This window comes from Neodiprion pinetum, chromosome 2, assembly GCF_021155775.2.
Source record: "Neodiprion pinetum isolate iyNeoPine1 chromosome 2, iyNeoPine1.2, whole genome shotgun sequence".
In the NCBI taxonomy this organism is placed as follows: domain Eukaryota; kingdom Metazoa; phylum Arthropoda; class Insecta; order Hymenoptera; family Diprionidae; genus Neodiprion; species Neodiprion pinetum.
This window is the reverse complement of record NC_060233.1, coordinates 31,401,199-31,418,459: the sequence shown is the minus strand read 5'-3', so window position 1 is coordinate 31,418,459 and position 17,261 is coordinate 31,401,199. Positions and strand designations below refer to the sequence as shown.

General features: G+C 38.8%; 5 protein-coding genes across 11 annotated transcripts; 2 read left to right on the top strand and 3 right to left on the bottom strand.

Moving 5' to 3' along the window:
- Positions 1-2,826: 2,826 nt before the first annotated feature.
- LOC124212291 (uncharacterized) lies at positions 2,827-3,899 on the bottom strand. Its single transcript, XM_046612181.1, has 3 exons — positions 3,626-3,899; positions 3,293-3,514; positions 2,827-3,194 (listed from the first exon to the last, which is right to left on the bottom strand). Exons 1-3 carry the CDS (start codon positions 3,897-3,899, stop codon positions 2,827-2,829), a joined length of 864 nt encoding a protein of 287 aa, XP_046468137.1.
- A 1,301-nt stretch (positions 3,900-5,200) lies between these two features.
- Cdc23 (cell division cycle protein 23) lies at positions 5,201-8,975 on the bottom strand. Of its 4 annotated transcripts, none has more exons than XM_046610259.2 (9): positions 8,704-8,975; positions 8,068-8,391; positions 7,335-7,999; positions 7,074-7,253; positions 6,838-7,002; positions 6,486-6,732; positions 6,047-6,311; positions 5,743-5,899; positions 5,201-5,662 (listed from the first exon to the last, which is right to left on the bottom strand). In XM_046610259.2, exons 2-8 carry the CDS (start codon positions 8,169-8,171, stop codon positions 5,786-5,788), a joined length of 1,740 nt encoding a protein of 579 aa, XP_046466215.1. In that variant the 5' UTR covers positions 8,172-8,391; positions 8,704-8,975; the 3' UTR covers positions 5,201-5,662; positions 5,743-5,785. The 4 variants fall into 4 exon arrangements, with proteins under 4 accessions (XP_046466215.1, XP_046466214.1, XP_046466213.1 ...); XM_046610258.2 differs by having other exon boundaries at positions 5,755-5,899; XM_046610257.2 differs by having other exon boundaries at positions 5,202-5,899.
- Sergef (secretion regulating guanine nucleotide exchange factor) lies at positions 8,594-12,498 on the top strand. Of its 2 annotated transcripts, XM_046610262.2 has the most exons (5): positions 8,594-8,837; positions 8,971-9,547; positions 10,460-10,684; positions 10,859-11,023; positions 11,107-11,359. In XM_046610262.2, the coding sequence occupies exons 1-5, from the start codon at positions 8,811-8,813 to the stop codon at positions 11,268-11,270; spliced, it is 1,158 nt and encodes a 385-aa protein (XP_046466218.1). In that variant the 5' UTR covers positions 8,594-8,810; the 3' UTR covers positions 11,271-11,359. The 2 variants fall into 2 exon arrangements, with proteins under 2 accessions (XP_046466218.1, XP_046466219.1); XM_046610263.2 differs by lacking the exons at positions 10,859-11,023; positions 11,107-11,359 and adding an exon at positions 12,102-12,498 and having other exon boundaries at positions 10,460-10,688.
- Positions 12,499-12,719: 221 nt separating this feature from the next.
- Positions 12,720-15,171, top strand: Fam92 (CBY1 interacting BAR domain containing protein Fam92). Of its 3 annotated transcripts, XM_046610254.2 has the most exons (8): positions 12,721-12,853; positions 12,962-13,063; positions 13,198-13,326; positions 13,448-13,628; positions 13,744-13,968; positions 14,224-14,256; positions 14,340-14,501; positions 14,588-15,171. In XM_046610254.2, exons 1-8 carry the CDS (start codon positions 12,822-12,824, stop codon positions 14,714-14,716), a joined length of 993 nt encoding a protein of 330 aa, XP_046466210.1. In that variant the 5' UTR covers positions 12,721-12,821; the 3' UTR covers positions 14,717-15,171. The 3 variants fall into 3 exon arrangements, with proteins under 3 accessions (XP_068989979.1, XP_046466210.1, XP_068989978.1); XM_069133877.1 differs by lacking the exon at positions 14,224-14,256; XM_069133878.1 differs by lacking the exons at positions 14,224-14,256; positions 14,340-14,501 and having other exon boundaries at positions 12,720-12,853.
- Positions 15,145-16,506, bottom strand: LOC124211311 (heat shock factor-binding protein 1). Its single transcript, XM_046610256.2, has 3 exons — positions 16,025-16,506; positions 15,780-15,846; positions 15,145-15,404 (listed from the first exon to the last, which is right to left on the bottom strand). Exons 1-3 carry the CDS (start codon positions 16,121-16,123, stop codon positions 15,316-15,318), a joined length of 255 nt encoding a protein of 84 aa, XP_046466212.1. The 5' UTR covers positions 16,124-16,506; the 3' UTR covers positions 15,145-15,315.
- Positions 16,507-17,261: the final 755 nt, after the last annotated feature.

Genomic DNA, 17,261 nt, shown 5'->3' with positions numbered 1-17,261 from the left:
ATTCCAAATTTTTTTTCCCTTCGATCTTGGGACGATCGCAGGTATTTATTGTGATAGATAGACAGACTGATATTTTTCTAGAAACCTATTTTTCGTATGAGGTTCGAAAACTTGAAGATTTATTGAAATTCGAGGACTCATATTCGACCGAAACTAACACTGCTCACCTTATGTGACAAAGAGTAAAAGTACTCGCTCTCGGACAGAAATTTCGTTTCGAAATATGCTCGTACGCATTGATGTTCGACAATTGAAATTAAACTTCTTTTTTCACCAATTTCATCTTTCTGGGCGCAGCCCGAGATTTCATTGACACAGTTGTGCGCGTTTCAAACAGAAAATGTGATTTGAATAATTTCACACGTCTATATATTTGAGAAAATATCAGACAATTCAATTCTGGTAGGTGAAGTGACTCGAGTCCGAGTCTTGGAAATAAGTCTCAAAAATAAATGAAAAAGCATAACGAGACTGTATTAGTAGCCCGAGACAAGACAGAGACTCTCTGCCTTAGATGATTCAAACGACGGTTTTTCAACGAGTAAATGTCATTGGCGCTGTCATTTTGAACTTGTTCGATTGCTTCCATAATTCGTCGAATTTAACGATAATTTTTTTTTCTCCCTCAACAGCCGATCGGGGTGCCGTGTTCCACCCCGATTTACGAGGACTTTATTGTTCCTCAAGCGTTTAGGAAGCTGTTCCATTTCAGACATATTTGGTTCGACATTGCGGGCCGCGACGATCCCTCGGTTAATTATCGAGCAATGCCTTCGTTCACAACGCAAGCATAACAACACCATTCACTCTCTGCGTTTGATCCCCGAAGTAGATGAACCGTCGAACATTCGAGGAGTTCCAAGTTACAAAGATTGGGAGCGGCAATTGCAGCGGAAACAGCTGAGGTGTTTTAGGATCCGCAGTAGGAGCAACAGAACTACGTCCAACGAGGTGCCCGGAATTGAGATCGAGGAGGACTTTGAAGATAAGGTGGACCCAGTAAACTGTTCGATATTATCCGGGCAGTTCCTAGAAGATGTCCCCTTAGCCAGAACACCCACGGCTAGACGACCACCTGCTGATGTACCGTAGTTTGCGGTCAAGTACCCCGGTTACCGGAATCCGACCATGTCTTCACCGAGAAGTGGTGCCAATGCTTTCTGTTTCGTTCGTCCTGTTTGGGGACCGCTGCGAACGATCGTTTGGCGTATTTTCACGAGGCGTTTCCTGATGGATGTACTTTCCGTGGCTACGTTTAGCATCACCATCATCTGATTCACGAGGATACCTAACAACTGCCGTGGTAGGCTCCGTCTCGCAACCGGTGCACATTTGCAACGTGCAATTCCGGATGCTAAAATACTGACAAGCGATTTTACGACACACGTGCACTCCGCCCAAGGCATTTGTAAAAACTCAGAAGCGCCATCAAGTCGACGTGCCAACGTCCGAAGCCGAGTAAGGCTGCATAAGAAGTTGTATGAAGTTATTTGATGTAATATGTATATAATAAGTATATGTATATAATATATGTATATTGTTACAAAGGGTGAAATCACCCGTTTTGCCCCCTCTTTAATGATCGTAGTCAGCATAGATAAAAGACGTTTATAAACCTCTTATGTGCTTTCAAAAGAATAAGGTTGCTGCGTCAACCAACATTATTGTAAAAACAGTCTTGTTTCAGACATTAAACGAGAAACACATATCTTGCATTAAAGCATTTTCACAACATTTTATTCACGCTCTTGATTTCTTTTGACTTGATAATTAAACTCGCGGATCCATATTTATTTTCCGTAACGTCAAAGTACGTTACAATATAATATAATAAGTTATATGATAATATGTATGTAATGATAGAGTACAAGTAATTAGTAAGTAAGGCTGCATAAGAAGTTGTATGAAGTTATTTGATGTAATATTTTTATAATAAGTATATGTATATAATATATGTATATAATATAATATGTATATAATATAATAAGTTATATGATAATATGTATATAATGATAGTGTACAAGTAATTAAGATTAAAAACAACAAAAATTAACAAGAAAATGTGACGAACATTTTTTTTGCAGTCAATAAATGTGAGGCGTCAAAATTTGCTTCGGATAATTGCTAATTTTGTGTAATTGTATCGTTTCCTGTATGGTTGGATATCGAGGTATCGGTGTACGGGTATTTCATTTTTAGTCAAAATGACGATCGACTCTAAGAGGTTAAAATTTGCTTAAGATAATATTAAATTTGACGTGATTGTATCGTTTTCATTATGAATGGATATCGAGGTATATAATCAGTGTACGGGTAATTCATTTTTAATCAAAATTCTGATCAATTCATCCATGGTTACTGATTTAGTTACTCGACATGTCACGTTGTACTTAATAACTACTAAGAAAAAATATGAAGGTTTTAGATGTATTTTGTAGCGATTTATACCCAAGAATGTTGTCATCCGTTCGATCCGGCTAGTAGTTTGGAAGTATTTTTATGAAAAAGATGTCGTTCAAATAAGGAACTTTAGTATGTAAGCTAACAAAGTTTTCGAATGAAAATCAGCACAAGTCTTAGCATTAGCATAAATTAATTAAAACTATTTAATATCCCAGAATTTTTAATTAAATCAAATCCAAATAATACAATAATCGAATATTAGCACAACATTTCACACGATTTTTTTCAATTTACCCATAAATGTACGTACTCACCTGGAGCGAAATTCTCAACCTCGGAATGAGATACTTAAATTCACAATAACGCTACAAGTGTGTTTATATATCTGGAGTAATATAAATTTCGCAAAGGTCCCAACACGCGTTACTGCTTAGGACTGCTATAATAGTAAACACAACCGGGAATATTTCTCGAATCTTCACAGAGACTTGACTTCGGATTAAATCCCAGGCCATCTGGACATCCGGCAATTTTTTTCACTCCGTCAGATTGACAGAGTAAGAAGAATTTGCAATTCCCAGCTATCGGATGACGGGAATGAGCCCCGAAGGGATAGGCGTCATTCGCTGGGCATTTGTATAGATTTGGATCAGGAACGATGATTTCTAATCCTTCGAGGTTGTAACCCGCAGGTAGAAATGTTACGGTCTGCATTTCGGACGACGGCACCGCAGGAATCACGGGAGCCACGGGAGCAACAGGAACGACAGGAACTACCGAAACTGCAGGAGCTGCATATGCGCAAATAATTAACAGCAAAAATTTCATCTCAGTCACTTTATAGAGAAAATTTCCTTCCCCAGTTTAATTTTTCCCTTCTAAAACATACCTTGAGTGGTGGCCGTTTCCGGGTACCAAATTGGAGTGCAAACCGAGAGCTCGGCACTCGTGGGATACCGACACTGCACCCTTACGTCGTCGAACATCTGACCTTTCGGACAAGCGTCAGGCTGAGCGAACCCCTGGTAGCATTTGTAAAATCGCCCGCATCCCTCTGGGGCGGAAAAAACGCCATTTAACCGCTGGCACTTCCCGGTACCGAGAGGCGTCTCTGTGCAAACGGATAAAGGGTTTCGAATTTTTTTTTTTTTTAATTATTCTCAACGGAAGTAAAAGAAAAAAATCGTGCAGGTTTTTCAATTCATTTTGTCGGCCAACGTACGCAGCTGATTCCGTGGTCCGCATTCGACCTGATGCAGGGGCTTGCAGCCAGCGTAAGGAACGAAGCCGAGTCCGTCCGGACAGAAACGTTCGGTCAAAACTCCGTCCTTGCAGACGAAGTATTTATCGCAGTATGCACTGTCCGGTAACGAGTATTCCAAATTTTGACGGCATTGCGGCCAGTAATTAACGACGTCCGCAGACACGGCGATCGTCACAACAGCAAAGAATTGTACCGCTGCCAGAGCAGGATTGTTAACGATCCCAAAAAGCATCGTGATTCAGTGACTACTTACGAAGGCGAATGATCGAGGTTTATATATGCCTCCCACGATCTGATTATACCCTCATCCGGAATAAATTTCTAGTTCAAACCAATTTGTACTAATCGTATAATGCAGTAATGATGTAATAAACATCTTTTTTACTGACTCATTCGGCGTAAATATTTTTGTTAATATCCAAATGCCGACGACGTGATTCGAATGTTTATAGCTAATTATAACGCGGGATTGAAACCTGTATAAGTGCAGTCGAGGCTAATATATTAAAAGATGGACCATGTTTTCTAATTTTTTGTACTGCAGTTAACCGCTGCAAGAAGAACTAATTTTTTCACTGTTTCTTTGGTAGCAGCAATCTAATTGTGAGATACGAGTATTTCATAACTCATACCGGTCAAAGCTCCCTTCAAGTACTATTTAATAAATAATTATATTTGTGTATTTACTTTACCAGCTGAAGAGAAAATTCGGAAATCCTGGTTGCCAAGATGAAGCTGAATTGATTGCTGTTTATGTTACAATTGCAGCTGTAATTATTTAGACAGCACGGTTTTCTGAAAATCCATTATCCCCTACATCGTTAGGAAAATACGCTTCGTTAAAATTTGAATGGAGGGATTTTAATTTATAATTGGCCGAGGAGTTGGTTTTTGAGTTGTCCTCTTACATTTCCGAGTAGGACAACTTAATGGTGTCTCAAATTGCAGTGTTTTGAATGTCCACACTAATACTTATATAAAGTATGATCGGATTAGCGTGATAGTGAAACAACAGTTCAGAACTATCAGTCATTACTGCATGGCATTTTCTGAAGCGTTTGAACAATAATCATAAAATGCACAAAGTATGCCAAAAGTTCCGAGACGGTTGAATAACTTGAATACTTCGAACCGTAGAAAAAATGGTTCATACCAAGGTTGTAGGATTTTTCCACGGCTTTTCAGTCGTGATGTTGGACTTGATTTTGAGAATGACGTTGAAGGTCATTTCAAGGTCAAGGCGTTGAAAGCTAATCCAATTTCAGATTCTTAAAATTCAAGATTACAGATCTAAGATGACGGTCTGACACACGCATGATTTAATAATTAGTCGTGATTTATACCTTTAAGGCGATGCTCTGTTCGATTTCGACGTTGTCGTATATATATCGAATTATCCAAGTTCACATATCTCAAATATAACGGCCCCATTTTTGGAGAATTCAAGATAAGTACGATGCAAAAATAAAGAAATAGCATAAATTCTAGGAATTTACTATTGCGATTCGTAGAATCCATACAATTTCTTTATTTCTACGTCAAATGAAAATGCATTGCAATGTTTTTGTTCAGAATAAGTCCTTTTTCACGTTTGAGATACGTGAACTTCGATATTTGAAGATATGTAGATATTTAATGATATATACAACAACATCGAACTCGACTGGGGTACCCCCTTAACGATACTATATATCGTACAGTTTAAGATAGATATAGATTTTTAGTAAAATGGCAGTTTAATGAAATAAAAACTGTTTAAAAAGGCGTATGTACATGTGTTTTTAACCGATGTCTACGTTCGTTATGTAAATACACAGATACTTACAATTACGTTCGTAAAAATTCTACTAAGCTAGAAAAGGGCAGGGGTTTTGTACAACGGAATATATGAAATGAGTATAGGAAGTTTCTGCCGAGAAATCCACTTTTTAAAGTGTCAACACACGATTTGTCTCCCTAATTTTTTATTCTATCCCACTATTTGAGGAGCACTACCTGTAACATCAGAAAAATTGATGCGTAGTACTCCTTGAACTTTAATATGGTATCAAAAATGAATGGACAGATTCAGGAACCTGCTTAGCTACCCAGAAATGGAGCGAAGGAGCGCTTTCCGCTTTACTGCGGTGGCGTAAAAGACAAATTCATTGGAGATAATTGATTTCCGGGCGTTCCATCAACGCGGCTACCACTTCCTTCCGCAATTGGATCAGTTTCATTCATATCTTCGATCTGAAAATACGAAATTGCCTTCAAACTTATAAGCCATCTTTCGAACTTTGCGAGAATTTGAAAAGATAGCTATGTAAAAGAATCGGATTTTCTTTTAATAGCGCGAGACGCTATTACGAATCTAAGAATTTTGTTCTCGTTTCTCACCACCATTGGGTTTTCTTCCACCTTTGCTCGTTTATGAGCGATTGTTCTGAGAAGGGCTTTAGCCTCTTCCTTAGTTTCGTCAAACTGCAAACACTTCTGAGCATAATGATTGGCCTGGTCTAATTGATCGAATTTCAAATGGTACGTTGTTAAATATTTGTACGCGTGACTCAGCTCGCCCCTATCCGCGTTTCTGTGCTCGTCCATAACAAAGTCCGTGTATGCAGCTGCTGCGTGATCCTGCTCTCCTAATTTTTCATAGAGCCTAGAAATGAGAGGGAAGATTTATTTAGCCAATATACCCGCCGCATTTACAGAGAACCTAGGAAACTAAGTAGAAAGAACATTTTCACATCTATTAAATCCAATGCGTGAATAAATTTAGCCAAAGTTAACTCAATGACACTTCGTTCAGTAGTGGTAAATGATTGTTGCGTACGTGGCTAGTTTTATCAAGGCCATTCCTTCGATGTCTCCGACATTGCAAGCTTTATAGTAACACTTCAGTGCATCCTGAATTTTTTCCTGCTTCTCGTAAGCCTCGCCTAAAGCGAGAACCATCCTGCTGTCATGAGGTCTGAGCAGCTGTGCTTGTTTGTAATAGTACAAACCATAAAAAGGCATTTTCAGGATCTCGTATGTTTGACCTAAGCCGTACCAAGCTCTATAGTCTCTTCGATTCACCTCTAAAATAATTATGAAAATACTTGAACGGTTTCGACGATTCGTAATAATTTCCTGTCTCATTGCTGTACCCAATCATTTTTTTATTCAACAGCAAATCACCTCACCTATGGCTTGTCTGTAACTGTGGATAGCAGCATTGGTATTCTTCATTTCCATAAACTCGTGACCAAGTAGAGTCCAAGCAGATAAATACTGTGGATTCAGTTTCAGTGCTCTTTGGAAGTATAAGGCAGCTTTTTGATGATCCGCTCTTAAGCTATAGTAATTTCCTGCAAGCAACTGTTTCAGAATTTACCGATACTATTAGGATAAAGTAACGCCATAAACTTAACTATTTCACCTATTATGCAACAAGTTTCCAGTCTATATTTATCAATTTTTGTCGCCCTGTGTGCCAAGTGTGCTAATTCAACTTTCAGCTCTTTCACGTAGAGTAAATTCGAATACGTGTCCATATTGTCCAAACAATAGGGATCGTCTTTTATTATGCGTTTGAATGCTTCTATTGACGCATCAACGTCTGAAAGTGTGAAAGTGACGATTAGGATTTTCTTAATGTGAAGATTCAATGGAGGTATAATCAATTGAAAACAAAGTAAACCTCGTTTGTAATGAACAGCAATCGCGATCTGCGCGAGCACGTATCCATTTTTCTCAAAGCCCATTGACTGCAGTTCACAATAGACAGCCATACCCTCGTCTATTAGCTGTAATTCAAGGTACATATGAGCCAGAAAAAATTTCTTCATCCAGTGATTGGGTAGGCTGAGATTCTCGAGCTTTTCCCTATCTGTAATAAGCGCGGCAAGTTCAAGCCACGTTCCCCAATGCATTGGCTGCTTTCGAACAGAGTTAACAAACACCTCAGTAGCTTCCCTGTCAAGGTGCAACTTCTTAAGAACAACTCCGAAAAGATAGAGACCAAAACCATCCAAGTTTCCAGCCGAGTGATCCTTTCGAAGATCAGCACAGAGCTGCTTTAGACTCTCATTCTTCAATGGATCTGGCGGCAGATCCGTCATGTCATCTATCTTTTTCTTTTCCCCAGACAAATAGCGTGAAAACAAATGAAGAAACCTTGCTTTAGGCATTTTACAACCCGCCGTGAAGAACGCAGCTCTGTCATACTCCTTCAGGTCAAAGTAACCTTTTGCCAATGTGTAGTCGTCCTCCTCATCCTCTGTTGTATCCGCAAAACTCACATCTACAGTTACATCGTGAGCATCCAGTTTTACCCCTTTGAGGGAAAAATTTAATTCTCCAAGCCTAGATCCGAGATTTAAATCAAATAAGTTTACAAATAGTGTGTGAATGGGCATGAACGTGTTTACTACCATTTTCTCGTGTGCTTTAATCCTCGGTCAGAACACTCCGTTATTGCTTTGAGTAAGTCGCTTTTTATTTCTTTCAGGTCGTACTTCGCTATCGAATCTTCCATACTGATTTATCACATACAGAGATTTGCCCGCAATTCTTACAATATTTTTATAGGTTAATAGTCCCGGCAGTCGTTGCCGGTAAACATTGTCAAACGTCACTTTCACTCTAGGCAAGCGATGGCCCGCAACTGAGTGATAATACCGCATGTTGCAATACCAACTTTTTTCGTAAGCTTACCCACCGAGTAAGGATGCATGTTCAATTTTTACACAATTTCTCTACTCAGAAAAATACAAGACGATCACAAATTGAAAAACAAATATCTTCTGTGCAGAATGATTCGTACATTATACAGTACGGGTACTTTTCGCAATTTTCGATTCCCAGAAAGATCTGTCGCCGTATTTCTAATACAGGACTTGACATTTCATGGTTTTCCGTTAAGGTCGTAGTTCTGTGAACTACAAACCAATGACTAGACTCAAATGTGTGTTTTACTCACGAAGTTTTACTCGTGGTTTTCATTCGTATGAAATATACAATACCTGTCGTAAATATTTTAAGCAGTAGGGAATCGGAAATAAACTTACGTATTTAGTCGAAACCCTAAACACGGTCTTCGTTTATTGCATCAAACGAAAATGTCAAGTTGTCAAGCAAATACATCAGAGCACGTGACAATCAGTTGAGCAAAGTAATGAAGACGTTCCATCTTCTCTCATGGGTAAGAACCGCATATTGTATTACAGAAAACGTATCGAATATAATAGTGCAAAGACATAACGAAAAACTAGAGGCGTGAACATGAGTGATAAATAAAGCGATGAAATTCGTATAACGGAGCTGATGATCCGTAGGGTGCAAATTCCCATCGTCAACTGGGCCACGATGTTGAATCGGAGCAATGCCTGATCCCGACGGCGGTAAATTTGAACGACCCATGCGGCTGGGGGCCGAGAGTCTCTGACATAACGAAAATGAGCGGCGGGGCGGGACATTCTTTGATTTTGAATAGGCAGGGGGAGGTTTATTCCTGCGGACTAAACAACAAGCACCAGGCCGGTGCTGCCAGGACGAGAAAGTATGTCGAAAGTTTGGTAAAAATAGACGCCCTGAGAGAGGCAACAGTCGTCGACATTGCCTGCGGTTGGGACAGCTCAATGGCTGTTGATAACCGGGGTCAGTTGTATGCGTGGGGATCGAACGCCTACGGGCAATTGGGCGCTGGGAAAACGCCCTCGCAGAAACCGGCGATAATTCATCTGAAAGAAACCGCACCGGATCCGGTTGCGGATATTGCAATGGGACTCAGGCATTCAGCCCTCGTAACCACTAGTGGAAACGTTCTCGTTGCTGGATACGGCAGCAAGTGCCAATTGGGAATAATTGATGAATCAAACAAATCTCTCAAAGCTACCGACACTTTCACTCAAGGTGAATCACACACCTACCTCAGGGTAGAGAAATTTTATTATATAAAAAAAGTGTCGTTACGACGCGGCTCTACCGCTGTTACTCAATTTACTTGGCCAATGAAAAATATTTATGTACGAATTCTCAATATAATTATGACATTAATTTACTCCGAAATTTATCATGCACAACTCCATTGACTGCACAGGATACTTTAAAACATTTGCAACATGCAATATAGACGCTGTCTTCAAGCGTTCTGCAGTTTACAGTGTGTGGCAATTTTACAAAGAGAGAAAAAAATATCGAATCGTAACTAAACGGATGAACAAATAAGCTCAACTTTTTCGCAACAGTAGCTCAGCGTAGTTCATTAAATGTTATCGAATAATGGAGATTGAGCAAATTGTTCTACACCAAAAACATTTCGAAGTTGTAAATAATAGCAGGGAACAAACGGATATACACAAGAAGATGAAACCATTTCATTTGACCCTTGAAACCCAACAACTTTTACATGTTAAAACAATTTTAGGTGAAACCTATCATTGTCAAGATTGTATTTGACCTCACGAGTTGAAATGAAATACCCTGTATATACATGACAAAAAATTTCGAAATTCAGGATACACCAGTTTTTTTATGTACGAGACTCACTTAAATTTTAGAAAATGCTAGAACACAACGGTTGTGCAAGTGATGTAACGTGTTTTTATGTTAAAAGAAAATAAAATTTTTATGAATCGAGGTTTTTTCCGATAAGAAATACAGTTATAGGCACTACGAGCACTTTACGGTTGCAGTCTTAGTTGGAAATTAAATTTGTTTTTCAAATTGATGACTACATGTTTCATACCAGTTTGCTGATTACATATATTTTTATGGAAATTTTTGTACGAATGTTCTTCATAACTCTACATGTATAAATTACAGTGCCTGGATTAACTGGGATAAAAAGTGTCGCATGCGGCCAACACCATACGATAGCACTGTCAAAAAATGGTGATTTGTATGCATGGGGTGACAATAAGCACGGGCAACTGGGGTTCGATCCGAAGATATATGCGCGTCTTGAAACGCCTCTAAAATTGGAAAATGTAAACGTAGGTCCAGATGGTAAAATTTTCACCGGATGGACGCATACCGCTGTGCTTCACGGTAGGTACGACACATTGATATAAATTATATACATGGATGGGTGAGTTCACTTATATGCTGCGAATAGAAAATTTCAAAAGAATCGTTGGAAGAAGACAAACATAGGAAGGAAAATAAGCCAGAAATAAATATTTATACCACGTTCGTATGGTAATATGTTTTTCACAAGTATAGATGGAAAAGTTTTCGCTTGGGGTAGAAATACTTACGGACAATTAGGACGCGGCGCTGATAAATTCCTTGCGGAATCTCAACCGACTTGGCTACCCAAAGTTATAAAAAATGTTCCCGATTTCGTACAAATCGCTGTTGGATCGGAGCATAACATTGCTCTCGCAGGTAAAAAGAAGAAACGTAAGCTTAAGAAGTTCTCAAGGAGCCCTAATACACGAGGACAAAAAAATCTTTCATGTTTACCGCAGAAGACGGTTCGGTGATGTGTTGGGGATGGAACGAGCACGGGAATTGCGGGAATGGAACTGTTCAAGACGTTAGAGAACCGGTACGAATCGATGTTCTGAAAAACGGAATGGGAACTCTTGTCGGAACGGGTTACGGGCATTCGTTTGCCGTTGTGCAATCCTGAAGATGCAAAAAAAAAAATGTCCAAGATCCGGTGGGAGAAATTTGGCAAATTTGAAACGCCACATAAAGAACGTTCGGCTGAATGTTACACTCAAACATCAGAATTGTATAACGTACAATGTTGAATTAGGCGACGGAATTAGTGAAAATTATGCCTGTAAATAAATTATCCTTTGTGTATGTATATATATGTATAATATGTATGTGTTTCATGAAATAAATGCCTCGTTACGATGCATGCCGCTTGCAAAACAAAGTTGTCGCCTAAAACGAATCCGCTGCAGGGTAACAAGTGTTACGCGTCTTCAGGATTACACACCATTCTCTATCCCCACTATAACCCTACCGAAACGCACGTAAATACCCTGTGTGGACACTTTACCTTTAAAAATAACCAACTGAAAGCATTCTATATATGTATTTGTACATTAATGGTGAGTGGTGTAATATTTTTACTATTTAAACGGCGAGTTCGACAGCTACACCATCAGATAATTTCCATTCCTCAGTGGAAACAGTCGCTACAGCTACAGTCGCCTAGTTCACGGTTACACCGAAACTTCAAAATGAAATTTCTAACGGTACGTTGATTCGATAAGTTTAATTTAAAAATAGAATTTCTTTCGTCAAGTTTATGAAGAAAGACTACAACATTTATTGTCCGATTACAAATGTCCCATTGGATTTAGGAGCATTTTTTTAGAAAGACTTGTTCTCTCAATTTTCGCAGTTACATTTCAATAAATCCATGAAAATGCGACTTAAAAATTCACACATCGAAAGAAACGAATCGTTGTCTCAAAATTCTAATCACTATTTCATCATTGAATAGATTCTGTACCTCGTCATCTTGGCAGTCGTCTTCGTTACGGCGACACCGATCGACGATTCGGATCTTACGGGAGGATCCGATAACCAGTACGAGACACCAGGCGAGAACCGCTACTTCATCAAGAAAGTCTTCAAGAAATTCAAGAAAATCTTGCTGTAAAAGCCCGAGGAACAGATTCTCAGCTGTCAAAACAAAAATTTCAACCCATCATTTCCACGGTGTATAACAAATTCATACATCGACAAGATATTCATGCATAAATCATAATTACAAAACCCGTATATAATTATCATCAGTACCACCAATATGTCGATAACTCCATTCTGTTATAATATAGTTCTTAAGTGTACAATGTTATTGTTGTTGGGAGAGTTTTCTACCGAAATGTTTTTAAAAAAATAAATTTTATTCTCTAACCGGATGTATGGCATCATGTTTATGTATTTTCTTTTCACTCCAAAAATTCCTGTATACATCTTTTTTGTTATAAAATTCTAACGTTCGGTAAAATTCAAATGGGTAACGGGGGCTCGCTGTGGGGCGCATGGTTGCTTCACATTTGACCACCTGTACATAAAACATCACCTGTGCAGCTAGGCAACTGACGCCCCTGTTATATCAAAACAGTGGCCGTTGTGCTTGCGCGGCGTTTACATGTGCAGAATTTAGAAACGTCAAAGAATCGAAATAGCTGGTGTTTGACCGTTCGTTTGAGAAACTATGTTACGAATAAGGTCTCAAAATCATATCTGGTATGTATTTGATCCAAAATCAGATGAGTTTAAACCATCGTTCCTTTCACACGCTGATAATAATACAAGCAACATGTGATTAAAGTTAAATTCATTCAACTTCTCCAGCGAACAAGAAGCCAAATTTGTTCAAGAACGCATATCCGCTGTTGAAAAACACTTCGCCGAACTGTGCACAATTTTTGCTGCATTTACGAGAAAGGCTGCAAGGTTTTTATCCATGCATCTATATATCATAATAATCACGTAAATTTTATTCCGTTAAGTGTACGAAATATCGATTAATCGAGGTGATCTTTTCTCCTATATTCATGCGGTGTATTATTTATTCTCTTGGGGTAAAGATTGCGCGATAAAAACGACGAGGTTGCCAAGGTTGTCCAAAATTACGCGGAGTCGGAAAATATTAATCAATCTCTCAGCAACGGCCTGGCAAATTTTGCCACAACGTTATCGGTGATCGGAGATTACAGGTATGATTGACTTATCGACGTGAAAAGTTTCGTTATGCGAAAGTAACATGTAAATCAATAACCGAATGATAAATAAGATGAACTTGCATCATACAGCTATGCGAATTTCGATATTTTCCAGAGACGCCGAAGTTCAAAGACTGGACAGCAAAGTAATATCTCCGTTATCGCAGTATGCTGTTATTTGCAAGCACGCCAGAGAGGATGTGAAAAACACTTTCGCCGCACGTGACAAAGAGCTGACAAGACGAAAGCACTTGGACAAAGTTAGGGAACGTAACCCAAGAAATCGCCAAATGATCGTATCCTCTTTGTTATCGAATACATTCACTTTTTGTTTGTTACGCACTCGATATTACACTCACGTGATTTCCTTAATCTTGAACAATAATGAAAAAAAAAAAACTCATTAATCAGTCTCAAGCTGAATCTGAGTTAATGAAAGCTACGGTCGAAGTATCACGAGTTGTTAAAGGATTGGAAGAACAAATCGACTCGTTTGAAAGGCGGAAACTACACGACGTCAAGTCAGTTTTATTAGATTTTGTTACCGTAGAACTTGGCTTTCACACAAAAGCTGTGGAACTTCTTACCAAGGCTTATCAAGACGTCGCTGAAATTGACGAAGCAAAAGATTTAGAGGTACGAAAAGGAGCATTATTGTTTATGGGATTGGCTGTAAAACAACTAAATTATCCGCTGTTTGGTTCCCAAAGTTATATTTTGCACGATATTTTGCTAAAGAAACAAGCATTGCCTGGAGTTCGTTCACAATTCGTGTATTAAGTTAGGTATGTGAGAAAGCTATAATTTGATAATTCTCACGTACTAAAGAATACAGTAAATCTATTCGACTAATCCTTGATTCACGATAATTCTCCTCTCCTGGGCTCGCAGGACTTTCAAGTAACCCGAGGAGATATGAATGGGGTAAAAATATACCAATTCTCTAGTGGGTTAAAATTTTCTTGCAACACCGATTACGGAATTAATTTTTTGAACCGAAATTGCAGGAGTTTAGAGAAGTTATGCGTGTCCCGGAGTCTGTATCACGTCTCGACACCGTCAGACGGGCATCTTTCCGGCAAGCCTATTCCCTCACGAATCTAGCCAGCCGTTTTACTTCCTCCCCGATCACTTCCAAATCGAGTCCCAATCGACCGACCGAATCTTTGGTAAATATAATTTTTTCACATGGTTTTGTTTAGTTTCTTCGTCAGATGCGATGATAAAGGAAACTATTGCATTGACTTTATTTTAGGAATCGCTGAAGACTGGATTCACAAATTCTGAGTCTACGAGGATCGAAGAATACGGGCAAAGCTCCGAGGAATCAGACTCTGAATCAATACAGGAGATATCAGTGAGACACAGGCACAAAACCATGTAAATGAACTTGTAGTAACAATATTGATATCCGATTCTAGGAGAACCTAATAGAATATTCATCGCAGAATCGACAAAGTGGCCTAAGCCTAAGAGCAGTGCCTGCTGCACCCAACTACCAAAAATCCCTCACATCCTCAGTCATCCACAGTATATCTTACACGTAATTGATGCAATTTTGCGTCGTACGAAATAATTACTTTCGTAATTAGCTAATCCATTATTCCTAATTAATTGCTTGGACTCGTAAGTGCCTGTAAAGTATTCTTATAATTTATTTTTTTCTTTTGCTTGAGCATTGTAATCCCATGCGGGAATCTATGATTTTAATTTTATAACTGCTATACATTGATTGTAATCTAGTTAAATTATGGAAATGCTAATGCTAAGTGATATAAGCTTTTCTTGCTGTTTGGTAAGTTTTATGTATCATTGTAGTAAAAAAACAGTGCATTTATTCATATGTTTTAAAATACAACATCGTTTTCTATGCCAGCTGTACTTCTGACAAATAAATTTGCGTTGTCACGCATATGCATTGAAGACGATTGTGTTTGGTGTATTATTGGTTAAGATTTCAACTCTTGTAGTTTCAGCTTCAGCTCACTTGTCCGGACCCTCGACACCAGCCTGGGTCATTAGATCAGCGATATTCTTCTCGAGATCGTCTATCCTGTTTCCCATTTCATCTAGTATATCTTCATTAAGGAATAATATTCAATAATGAACTGAACGACATAAACAGTCTGTTACCACTGAAATTTTGGTGTTTACTTACATATTTAAAATTTTAATTATTCGCTATATATATTGAAATGGGAATATTGTCAAAATGCTGGTTCTCTGCTGGCAGTACAGCATTATATTACAAGTTCCAACATTTGTGCAAAGATGCTCAGTTTTCTACCTTTTCTTAAGCTTACAGAAAACCTAAAACAAAAGGTTTTCAACTGACCTATGTTGTGGTTATTAGAAAATTATACAATTACACGTGCGATTTTTTCAATGCATGAGGAATAGCTTGAATGTTGTCACTAAGTAACAATACTATGTACAAGAAAGGATATTTCTTCCGATGATCTGATCTGACATGGTCTGAAATTTGTTCTGCATTCGCTGAAGCAGCGCCTGTACCTAAATAACATCAACATAGGATTGATTAGCGATAAAGAGACGAGTTACCGCGATCCTTGATACTTTTGTTTGTGTACATTCATATTTGTTCGTTTGCAAAATCTGAGTAGTACCAAACAGAGAAATATTGAACTAAACAACAAAGATTTGGCAGTGCTGATATTTTTAGGTTACGTACATATTCGGTGAGTTCCTGCATGTTTTTTGGCTCAGTGTTATTACCGACAGCGTAATTCTCATCGTCTTCGGTTTTTTGCTCCTGCTTGACGTCAGCCATGTTGTTTAAACAAACTTTTCCGTATTTTTTATAACCTAGCGAACCCCGCAACGAGACGGAACGTAGATGCGTTTTACGTTCCGCACACTGACGATATGCTTTCCCAGTGCTTCCGTATCACTCGTCAAACAATATCAGACGAGTCCGCGTGCGTATCCGTCGGTAAGAGTCATGAAGGAATGGTCGCACTTGTCAGATGCGAGATGCATAACGACGGAAAAACGACGTTACAGGGAAAGAACGCATGCGTCGGTTTAACCGTAATAAAAGAGCGGATCGCGTGGGTGATAGTTGGAGAAAGGCACGATCTGAGAAGCCTAATCTTTGCAGGCGATTGATCAAACAAACTCCGTTATGCCGGCTATCAGTGAAACGCATTGATCGCAAGTTGTATGCGTATTCGTTACAGATTATACGGTCGAGAATCACGCAATTCACAATTGAACGGAATAAACAGCAAAGATAAGTGATTAGTAATGCCCTTGGTAATACCCGCGATAAGCGAGATACAACGCGCCAAACCATATTCAATTTTTAACAAGGAAGAACTTGTTCATTATCACGTATAAGAATGGTAACTGGAAGATTTAATATTCTTGTTAACTCCATTCTACCACAATCCGCAGATGGTCTTACGAAAATTTGAATTCCGTGTACTACTTAATGTCTTTCCGTTTAACGTTGAATCACCTATTAAATTTTACGCCGTCGTACGTATCCATTTACAAAAACATCGTTACAGAAATAATAGGGCAGAAATCAATATTACTGATATGAACACGTTACCGAGATTTACGTATCTAGCGTACAACACATGCAAGGTTTGAAAATGGTGAACGACATAGATTTCTTGACGGCCTTGTGAGTCAATGCCTTGTGTTTGCGAATAATAATTCGAATCCTCAAACCACTGCCTCTGGCATGTTTCGCAATTGGCGGCAACAACTTTATTTATAGTTACGCGTGTGCGCAATTGTCAAAAATGTCATGTGTTTTGGAGCTACCAGCTGAAGCCTCGCGTTCGTTGGTTTATAGAAAAATTTACAATTGCGCACGTTTCTATTACGACATCTTTCTGATGTTGCAAAAGAAAATATCGATAACATGCCGATAACGCATCCTCGTAATCTGTCATCGT

What these genes read in the sequence shown, in the direction of transcription:
- LOC124212291 (XM_046612181.1), bottom strand. Translation starts at nt 3,899, where the DNA reads ATGCTTTTTGGGATCGTTAACAATCCTGCTCTGGCAGCGGTACAATTC. An exon ending in CGGACCACGGAATCAGCTGC is followed by an intron (nt 3,515 to 3,625) that starts GTACGTTGGCCG and finishes CCGTTTGCACAG; the next exon opens with AGACGCCTCTCGGTACCGGG. An exon ending in GGAAACGGCCACCACTCAAG is followed by an intron (nt 3,195 to 3,292) that starts GTATGTTTTAGA and finishes GCGCATATGCAG; the next exon opens with CTCCTGCAGTTTCGGTAGTT.
- Cdc23 (XM_046610259.2), bottom strand. Translation starts at nt 8,171, where the DNA reads ATGGAAGATTCGATAGCGAAGTACGACCTGAAAGAAATAAAAAGCGAC. An exon ending in CAGTTACAGACAAGCCATAG is followed by an intron (nt 6,733 to 6,837) that starts GTGAGGTGATTT and finishes TAATTATTTTAG; the next exon opens with AGGTGAATCGAAGAGACTAT. An exon ending in TGGAAGAAAACCCAATGGTG is followed by an intron (nt 5,900 to 6,046) that starts GTGAGAAACGAG and finishes TCGTATTTTCAG; the next exon opens with ATCGAAGATATGAATGAAAC.
- Sergef (XM_046610262.2), top strand. Translation starts at nt 8,811, where the DNA reads ATGAAGACGTTCCATCTTCTCTCATGG. An exon ending in TACCGACACTTTCACTCAAG is followed by an intron (nt 9,548 to 10,459) that starts GTGAATCACACA and finishes TATAAATTACAG; the next exon opens with TGCCTGGATTAACTGGGATA. An exon ending in GCATAACATTGCTCTCGCAG is followed by an intron (nt 11,024 to 11,106) that starts GTAAAAAGAAGA and finishes TGTTTACCGCAG; the next exon opens with AAGACGGTTCGGTGATGTGT.
- Fam92 (XM_046610254.2), top strand. Translation starts at nt 12,822, where the DNA reads ATGTTACGAATAAGGTCTCAAAATCATATCTG. An exon ending in CAAGAAATCGCCAAATGATC is followed by an intron (nt 13,629 to 13,743) that starts GTATCCTCTTTG and finishes CTCATTAATCAG; the next exon opens with TCTCAAGCTGAATCTGAGTT. An exon ending in ATCGACCGACCGAATCTTTG is followed by an intron (nt 14,502 to 14,587) that starts GTAAATATAATT and finishes ACTTTATTTTAG; the next exon opens with GAATCGCTGAAGACTGGATT.
- LOC124211311 (XM_046610256.2), bottom strand. Translation starts at nt 16,123, where the DNA reads ATGGCTGACGTCAAGCAGGAGCAAAAAACCGAAGACGATGAGAATTAC. An exon ending in TGCAGGAACTCACCGAATAT is followed by an intron (nt 15,847 to 16,024) that starts GTACGTAACCTA and finishes GATGTTATTTAG; the next exon opens with GTACAGGCGCTGCTTCAGCG. An exon ending in AGATCAGATCATCGGAAGAA is followed by an intron (nt 15,405 to 15,779) that starts ATATCCTTTCTT and finishes ATGAAGATATAC; the next exon opens with TAGATGAAATGGGAAACAGG.